Source organism: Theropithecus gelada, chromosome 8 (genome assembly GCF_003255815.1).
Source record: "Theropithecus gelada isolate Dixy chromosome 8, Tgel_1.0, whole genome shotgun sequence".
NCBI lineage: Eukaryota > Metazoa > Chordata > Mammalia > Primates > Cercopithecidae > Theropithecus > Theropithecus gelada.
Window position 1 is genome coordinate 145,419,350 of NC_037676.1, and position 9,130 is coordinate 145,428,479.

At 61.2% G+C, this 9,130-nt stretch overlaps 1 protein-coding gene across 1 annotated transcript; it reads left to right on the forward strand.

Annotated features, from left to right (window-relative positions):
* Positions 1–4,726: 4,726 nt before the first annotated feature.
* On the forward strand, positions 4,727–8,573 carry GPIHBP1 (glycosylphosphatidylinositol anchored high density lipoprotein binding protein 1). Its single transcript, XM_025394788.1, has 4 exons — positions 4,727–4,839; positions 5,281–5,415; positions 6,415–6,528; positions 6,670–8,573. Exons 1-4 carry the CDS (start codon positions 4,788–4,790, stop codon positions 6,927–6,929), a joined length of 561 nt encoding a protein of 186 aa, XP_025250573.1. The 5' UTR covers positions 4,727–4,787; the 3' UTR covers positions 6,930–8,573.
* The last annotated feature ends 557 nt before the right edge of the window (positions 8,574–9,130 follow it).

The following is a 9,130-nucleotide window of genomic DNA, read 5'->3' on the forward strand; positions in this document are numbered from 1 at the left end:
ATCCCTGCAACGTTATTTTTAGTCTCTTTTAATATTGTGAAATTGCTACATTGTTTTTAACATTTTTAACAATCTCAGTGTGAAGGAAATTGATTTCTAAATGGATAAAATAAATGATAGGAACAATGTATTCCTTGCTCTTGCATTTTTCCAAGACGGGGACCCAGTACGGCCATGGGGGGATGTTAAAGCCAAGCCTAGGCCGGGCGCGGTGGCTCACGCCTATAATCCCAGTACTCTGGGAGGCCGAGGCGGGCGGATCACAAGGTCAGGAGATCGAGACCATGGTGAAACCCCGTCTCTACTAAAAATAGAAAAAATGAGCCGGGCGCAGTGGCGGGCGCCTGTAGTCCCAGCTACTCGGGAGGCTGAGGCAGGAGAATGGCGTCAACCCGGGAGGCGGAGCTTGCAGTGAGCCGAGATTGCGCCACTGCACTCCAGCCTGGGCGACAGAGCAAGACTCCGTCTCAAAAAAAAAAAAAAAAAAGCCAAGCCTTGAATCCCTCTGAGGGCACTGAGCTAGAGGTGGGTACAGGAGTGCCGTTGTGGGGAAAGGTCTCTGGAGAGGATGGTGTCTGGGCCCTGCCTCTGGAAATTGAAGATGGGCAGGAGGAGGAGCTTGAAGGACCGTCTGAAGCTCTGCCAAGAGGAGCTAGACAGAGATCAGTCGCCCTCACAAGTGGGGGACAAGAGGGACCCCCTTGGAAGAGCAAGGGAAGGGAGACTCTCCAGGGTTATGGTGGTGGGGCTTAGGGTGTCTAACGACTAGGAAACTGAGCACAGAGGGTTGCAGGTGCAGAGCAGCATGGAGGGGAGCTGGGAGGCCAGGGAGGGTACCTGAGTGAACCACATGTGAACAAGTTAATGAACAAGCTTCTGGACCAGGGTGTGTTTGCCTCTTGGGTTCTAGGGGTGCCTGGGAGCTGCAGGACCCATGGGAGCTGCTCCCCCTGGCCGGCCCACCCACCCACAGCTACCTCTGAATGCTGGATTCCGGGAAAGAAAAAGGGCTTGTACCTCAGTGCACATAATGGGCAGCTTGCTCTGCCTGGCACTGAGGGGTCATCAGAATCAGAGAGTGTCGGGCACAGTGACTCATGCCTGTAATCCCAGCGCTTTGGGAGGCTGAGGTGGGTGGAGCACCTGAGGTCAGGAGTTTGAGACCAGCCTGGCCAACATGGTGAACTCCTGTCTCTACTAAAAATACAAACATTAGCTGGGCATGATGATGCGAGCCTGTAATACCAGCTACTTGGGAGGCTGAAGCAGGAGAATCACTGGAACCCGGGACGTGGAAGTTACAGTGAGCCAAGATCGCGCCATTGCACTCCAGCCTGGGTGACAGAGTAAGATTCTGTCTCAACAAAAGAAATAAATAAATAAAAATAAGCAGAGAGTAACCCCAGGGGAGGAAAGTCTGGACTCTGCTCTCAAAACAAGCCCCTCCCTCTGCCAGACGCGGGTTCAGTGAGACAGGAGTAGGCTGGCTGCAGAGAGGGTGGGAAGGAGCTCAGAGCAGGGAAAGTGTGGCAAGGGCCAGCACATCTGCAGCCCGCATCTGCCCCAAAAGGCCCTATTCTCCCGGCATGGACACCATACACGTGCCCCTCAGTCAGAAACATTTGCCCACCCTTCCTTATAGAAAAACTCTGCTCACCCCTCAGGCCCAGCCCCAAGGTGCCCTCCTCCCAACGGCTCCCTCATTCCAAACCCAATCTCACGGAAGGCTGCCTCCTGGAGACGGCAGTGCACGGGTCTGGATCTGACTCCAGCTGGTGTCAACACGGGGGAGGGGGTACAGAGTAGGAGCGCAGGCCCAGGACAGGGCCACACAGCCCCCCCAGGACAGCAGAGCCCATGGCCCCACCTGGGCATGATGCCAGCACAGACCCTGCCCGCCGAGCCCCACATGTCGCCCAGGCAGGAGGGAGTGTGGATGGCTGGGCATCCCCTGTCCACAACCAGCACCAAGCTCTGAGCCCAAGGCTGCTGCTGCCAAAAAGAGCCATGTGACTCATGCAGGCCCCACCCTAGGAGGAGGCCCAGAGAGCCGCTGTGTCAGAAGGGCCAGCCCCATGAGCCAGCAGAGCAGGCAGGTCCAGGCCCCAAGGCACAGAGGTCTATGGGCAGGGAGCTGGGGTGACCGGGCTGCCCTTCAAGGGTACCTTGGGGTGTGGGCATGGCTCAGGGCCTGGAAAGGCGGTCGAGCCCAGGGGCACAGGTGCAGGCTCTAAAATGACCCATGGCAGCTGCCATCAGGACCAGCAGCCCTTAGCCCTGGCACTGGGGGACCACAGCAGTGCCCTGAAGGTCTTAGGGGTCATATTTTCACCCTGGAGCGTCTGAGAGGTCATGATGCTGCCCTGGGGGCTTGAGGGAGGCTGTGCGGTGCCTGGGTGGGATGAGGGGGTTGGCTTCACATACAGAGCCTGCCACACCCACCTGCGACTGTGGGCAGTGCTGGGGAACCAGGTGTCTGCCACTGCGGGTCCCCCTTCACACCTGCGCGCCATCCCGGGGGGGGGCACCTTCTGTAGGGGCTGGACCAGACCCACTAGCCTTTCCGGGGTGGGACAGAGGGAACAGCCTCTCAGCTGCCAGCACTAAATTTAACTCAATCTGCGAATCAAATGTGCTCTGATTGTCCCCAGGTGATTCTCGCAATAAGCACTGGCCTGGGCTGGGCAGTTTGCACCAGGGCTGAAGAGGCGCTGGGCCCAGAGGTAGGCAACGTGCAAGGGCCTGGGCCCCTGCAGAGGGGAGGTGGCAGGTGGAGACCCCCCAGAGAACCCCAGTAGTGCCCTTCCTAGGAGCAGCTCCTGCAGCACTAGATTCAAGAGCCTGTAGTGGCAGCCAGGGCGGGGCGTGGGGGAGGTAGGGCGCCAGGGAAGCTGGGCACCAGGGAAGCAGGGCACCAGGGATGCAGGGCACCAGGGAAGCGGGTCAATGGGTAGGTGGGGCTTGGGGGAGGAGGGGTGAAGGGGTGATGGGAGGCAGTGCAAGGAGGAGGTGGGGCACAAGAGAGGCGGGTCGACAGGGAGGTGGGACGCTGGGGAGGGGGGCGAATGGGAGGCGGGGCGATGGGGAGGTGGGGTGTGGAGGAGGTGGGGCGACAGGGAGGTGGGGCAGTGGGGCAGGTGGGGCAGTGTGGGAGGCGGGGCGTGGGGTAAACAGGGTGTGGAGGAGGTGGGGCACCAGGGAAGCGGGGCGATGGGAGGTGAGGTGTGGGAGAGGCAGGGCGATGGGAAGGCAGGGCGTGGGGGAGGCGGGGCGTGGGGGAGGTGGGGCGAGGGCGCAGGGAGGCGGGTGGGGGTGGGGCCACACCAGGAGGGGCAGGGAAGGGCAGGGCTGGGGGGACAAGCACCACGAATGAAGAGTTTGGGGCTGGCGGGGCATGTCCAGCTGTGGCATGAGCACCGCTATGGGAGACCCTGGCTTGGAAAGTGACTTTGCAGCCTTGGACAGGGAAGGGCTGGATGCTGGGTGGGTGCTGATAGAGAAGAATGGAAGAATGACAGGTTCAGGTGAATTAAGGAGGGATGGTTGACTCAGTGGCTGAGACATCAGAGACAGATATTCCCAGCCTCAGGCGCTGTCCTAAGCCCAGCAGGTATTGACCCTTGATGGTCACCTCACCCTATGAGGGAGCTGAGGCCTGGGGAACCCCAGGGGCTCGTCCAGGACCCAGAGCCAGGGGAAGGAGGAACCGGGTCTTAAACCCAGGCAGCTCACTCCAGAACCAACTCAACCTCTGTTACAGGTGGCCGGCCAGAAAGCCCCACCCCACCCATTGACAGTCGGGGAAACTGAGGCCTCAGTAGGTGAAGGGCCTGACCCAAGCACCAAGGCACACAGACGCCCAGGCTTGACCCTGGCTCCAGACTCCTATCCAGCCCCTGCCGCTGCCCCACCCCTCTGCTACCCTCAGGAGACTCTGCCCTCTGCATCCCACCCCCAGGGGCTTGGGCAGGGGCTTGGGAGGAGAGGGTGGCCTCAGGGAGCGACCTGGGCTTTCCAAGCCTCTCCCAGAGCAGCCTCTCTCTCACACAAGGTCAGAAGTCAGGTGGGGGCTGATGGCTTTCCCAGCAGAAGGCCAAGGGTCGGGCCCCCAACAGCTCCGGAAAGCTCTCCACTGGACACCAGCAGGAACAGCACTGCAGACGGAACAGCAGGGGCAAAGACCTGAGGTGATAGTGAGGGAGGCCTTGGGCCCAGCAAGTGCACTGATGAGTGTGGGTGAGGAGGAGGTGAGCACACAGCCTTAGCTTGAGGGCACTGACTGTGTTTTTATTTAAATGCTCTTAAAGGGGCCTGGGTGTGATGCTGACTCTGGAATGAAGATGCTTGGCCAGTGATCAGCAAATAGAGGGTCTGTGACCCCAAGCTCCTGTGACTATGGAACCCAGACATGGGGTTAGGGGGTGTCAGGCATGGCCCAATCCGGGGCAAGGCTCCCTGCCCTGCACTACAGGGCTGAGGCACTGAGTAGCAAGGCAGGCCAGGGCCAGCAGCTCCTGTGGCCAGCACCGCCTTCCAACCGCTGGCACAGGTGCACGGGACGCTCCAAGGCCAACCACAATGACTTCTCCTTCCCCTCCAGCCCCAGAGGTCCTGGAGGGAAACAACAGTCCCTGGCCTGGCGCCTGGAGCTGGGACCCATGTGAGGCCCATTGTTTGAGGCTGGAGCTGGTGGGGGCCACTGGGAAGCCCACGGCAATGCCCTTCATCCCACTTATCGCAGCTCCAGAGTGCTGCGCAGGAGTCGGGGACATAGCAGCGTCGGCGAGATGAAGGTGCTCAGGGCTCTCCTGCTTGCCCTTTTGCTGTGCGGACAGCCAGGTGCGGGGCAAAGGGTAACCCTGCGGTGAGGGGGCAGTGAGTGCAGTCCTGGAGCACGGGGACCTCCAGGGAACCCCAGCAGGGGCTTAGGAAGAAGGAGGGGATGAGGCCGGAGTCCCCAGCCCAGAGCGGTATGGATGGAAGCTGGTCTGGGACCCCAAGAGTCCCTAAACATCTGTGCTCCTGTTTATGTGGGGTGCGGGGAGGGGCTACCATAAAGGGCCAGCCCACAGCAGCTGCTGTTGTAACTAGTGTGCCAGGGCACACTCGGCTGCAGGACAGTGAGCAGGGTGTGCAGGGGCCGGAGGCCACACCAGGTAGGCTGCCCTGGGGCCTGAGGGTGGCAGGGGAGGGCCAAGGAGTTGGGGGCGCGATGCTTGCCCAGAGCAGGTGTCCTCCATACCGGGTAGCTGAGGCTTACAAGCATCCCTGCACGGCCAGGAAGAGGGCAAGCACAGCAGGAGGAAGAGGAGGAGGACGAGGACGAGGACCACAAGCCAGATGACGACGACGAGGAAGATGAGGATGAGGTAGAAGAGGAGGAGACCAACAGGCTCCCTGGTGGCAGGGGCAGAGGTACGGCTGCCCCAACCCCAGGGCCTCGTTGCCTGCTCTGCCTGGAGCACTCTGGGCGGGGCTGTGTGATGGAAGCCAACAGGCCACAGTCCCGCTATGAGCTTGCCTCCAGCAGAGTGGGGGACACTCAGTGCACCCCTCACTTCTTCCACTCACCATGACACCCAGTTCCAGAGTAGGGAACAGGGGAAGAAGCCACCAGCTGGGAGGGTCAGTGGTGCCAGGATGTAGAGGTTAAACAGGAGTTCACCTGGCAGAGAAGGGCTCAGTAGGGGCCCAGGGTGGAGACAGCAAGCACAGAGGCCCCAGGGTAGGGTTCAGTTTTGTGGGGCAGAGAGAGCAGCAGGGTGGGCCGGTCCTGTGCAGGGGAGAGATGGATTGGCTGCTGCGGGCAGGGGAACCAGGGAAGCGCTTAGAGCAGAGCAGAGTGGGGCTAATAAGAGCCCAACCCCCCGTCCGACACACCCCTACATGCTGGGCCACCCTCTGCTCTCTCCCATCCCCAGAACAAAGCAGAGCTAATCGCCGCATCCAACCTGCGAGCCGACCACTCCCTAGCCAGGGCGTCCAGCGTGCCCACCACACACAGCCCACCCCTACTCCCAGGGCCCCCAGGCCTGCCCTCAGCACAAGCCCTGCCCCACACACCCACAAGGTGTCCCCTGTGAGGCCCTCCTCTGTGAGGCCCGGTGCTCCCAGAGGCAGGACTGAGTCAGACTCGCCTCCAGGTTTCCATGCCCACAGCAGGAGCCTGGGCAGCACTGTCACAGGAGGTGAGCGACGATGGGAAGTTCGCCCTGCCTGGGCCGCAATCCCTTGCCCCTAAACACACAGGCTCACGCACACAGCACGGCTTACAGGGCCGAGTCAGGGGTGGCCCGCCCGTCTGAGCAGTGGGTGCTGGAGGCTCACCAGGCTAGGCTTTGGGAACACAACTGAGAATGGGGAGGTGGATAGGGACATGGACCCGGCCTGGGCCTGAGCCCACCTTGTCCACAGTGCTGCTGTGGTGCTATACCTGCCAGTCCCTGTCCAGGGACGAGCACTGCAACCTGACGCGGAGCTGCTCACATGGCCAGGCCTGCACAACCCTCATTGCCCACGGGAACACCGGTAAGTGGGCGTGGGGCCGCAGCACACGCAGCACACGCACCCCCAGGTGGCGGGAAAGCCAGGGGCCCTGAACAGAGCCCTGTAGAGCCACCTCGGAGGCCCCGCCCATCCTCAGCCTCTGTTCCCCACTCCCCTCCCCAGAGTCAGGCCTCCTGACCACCCACTCTGCATGGTGTACAGACAACTGCCAGCCCATCACCAAGACGGTCGAGGGGACCCAGGTGACCACAACCTGCTGCCAGTTCAACCTGTGCAATGTCCCACCCTGGCAGAGCTCCCGAGTCCAGGACCCACCAGGCAAGGGGGCAGGCGGCCCCCGGGGCAGCTGCGAAACTGCAGGCACAGCCCTCCTGCTCAACCTCCTCGCTGGCCTTGGAGCAATGGGGGCCGGGAGACCCTGACCCACGGCCCCTCCCCACCCCCACCCAACTCACCCCTCGCCCTGCCAGCACTCTGTCTGGTACCTTCCCCTCCTGCCCTTGCACCAGCTTTGGAGAATGAATTTGGAGTGTCTTGGGCGATCCAGCCAGCACAGCCCCGCCGGCCCGGTTGCTTCCTCAGTTCCCGGCTTTGCCCTTGGTTTCCTCTCCCCACCGCCTGTGAGTGGCAGGACTGCAGCACGTGGGCGCTGGGTCCAGACCTTGGCCACCACGCCCCAGGGCCTGCAACCCTCATGGGGGTTGGGGATCCCCACCAGCACAGCCAGGCAGAGATGATACCCACCACATGCCTGGGGGCCCCCACACCCAATCCTCACCCTTAACTTCTGCCACAGGAATTCCTCCATCTGCAGCGGTCACACCGGCCCGCCCTGCCTTTCCCCAGGTCAGCCTCCCGGCTGTCTGGAGGGAAGAGGCCTTGGAGGGAGGCTATAGTCACCCCTAGGAAAGATGGGCCTGGGGGAGGCAGGATAGTAGGGGAGGCGGGCTGAGGATGAGCGGGCACAGGGAGGCGGGTCGGGGTGAGGTCACACGCGGAGGGGCAGTGCAGGGCTGGGGGGACAGGCACCAAGTATGGAGAGGATGGGGCCAGCGGAGCCTGTCTGGCTATGGCATGAGCACCGCCATGGGAGACCCTGGCTTGGAAAGTTACCTTGCAGCCTTGGATGGGGAAGGGCCGGATGCTGGGTGGGTGCCTGTCACCTTGAAGTGACCATCAAGGGTCAGTACCTACTGGGCTTAGGACAGCACCTGAGGCTGGGAATACCTGTCTCTGCTCTAGCAGAGGCTGGAGCAGGCTAGAGCAGTGGAGGAGTGGAGTTGATGAAAGGAGAGGAGTAGATGAGATGAAATTTTTCCAGCCTCATCCTTGCCTGCCCTCTAGACTCCAGCCCCCAGGCCCTCAGCCTGGTGGGTGTCATGGAGGAGTCTGGGGGTGTCAGACAGGCTACCCTGTGCTAGGGAGGGGGCAAAATGGGCCTTCAGCTTCCTGCAGAAGCAGCAGGACTGGGTAGCAGAGCCGGGAAGGTGGGCGGCTCATTATGGGGGGGGTCCCCAGGGTCCTCTGGCAGGGCTGGTGACTGCTCCAAGTCCTGGCTTCACCAGCAGCTGGTGCCAGGACAGAGCTCTGGGACAGCAGGCAGAGGCCCAGCCTGGGCCACAGCTCAGCCACTGACTTGGGTATCAGTTTCCCCTTCTGAGAAGTACAGTGAGGCTTAAAGAACCCCTAATCCCCACCAGTTCAACACTCCATGAACCGGGAAGCCCAGAGTCCTGTCCTGCCTGCCGAGCTCATCCCGGCGGGCAGTGGGAGGCCTCCGCTAACTGTTCTCTCCTTTTCCTTAGTAAGAAAACCCACAATGCCTAGCTGGGGGTCGGAAGGTAAATGCCCTAGATGGTGAGGTCACGTCTTTCTCCTTCCCCTTCCTCCTTCCTGCTGGCTGAAGTGGTGACTGGAGCTCAGCAACCACTTTGCACCATGAGGCAGCACTGAGCACGGCAGGGCAGCGTGATGAGAGGGGCCTGGCTTGCTGCTGACAGAAGGCACTGCCTACCTCGGGGTGCCCTTACCTGGGAGGGGAATAAATGTCTGCTGTGTTGAAGCTAGTTATTTGGGCTGTCTGTTACTTGCGTTTTCACACTCACACATGCACACGTGTGCACACGAACACTCATGCCTACAGCCCACTGGAGCACAGTGCAGGGGTCAGGCTGCCTGCTTCGAATCTAAGGCCCAGCCCTCCCCAGCTCCACGACCCTGGCAACCCCTTCACCTCCCACTTGGCTCTGTTCAGCAGGAGTCCTAGGAGAGCCCTCCTTGTGGGCTACAGTGAGGATTCTCCAGAGTGCTGGAATGCCATGTGTCAGGGCTTACAACCCCCTGCCTGGCAGAGAGCAAGTGCTCAGTAAATGGGAGTTGTGGTCATCAGGACACTTCTCATGACCCCACTCTTCACTTGCCATCTGTGTGTGTGAACATAGTACATGCCCCACCTAAGCCAGCCCCAGACCCTCATAATCCAAAGACCTAACACCACTCCCAGCACCACCTGCAACACCACCTCCACCACCACCACATTCAATACCACCCCAACACCACCCCAACACCACCCCCAACACCACCCCCAACACCACCCCAATACCACCCCCAACACCACCCCCAC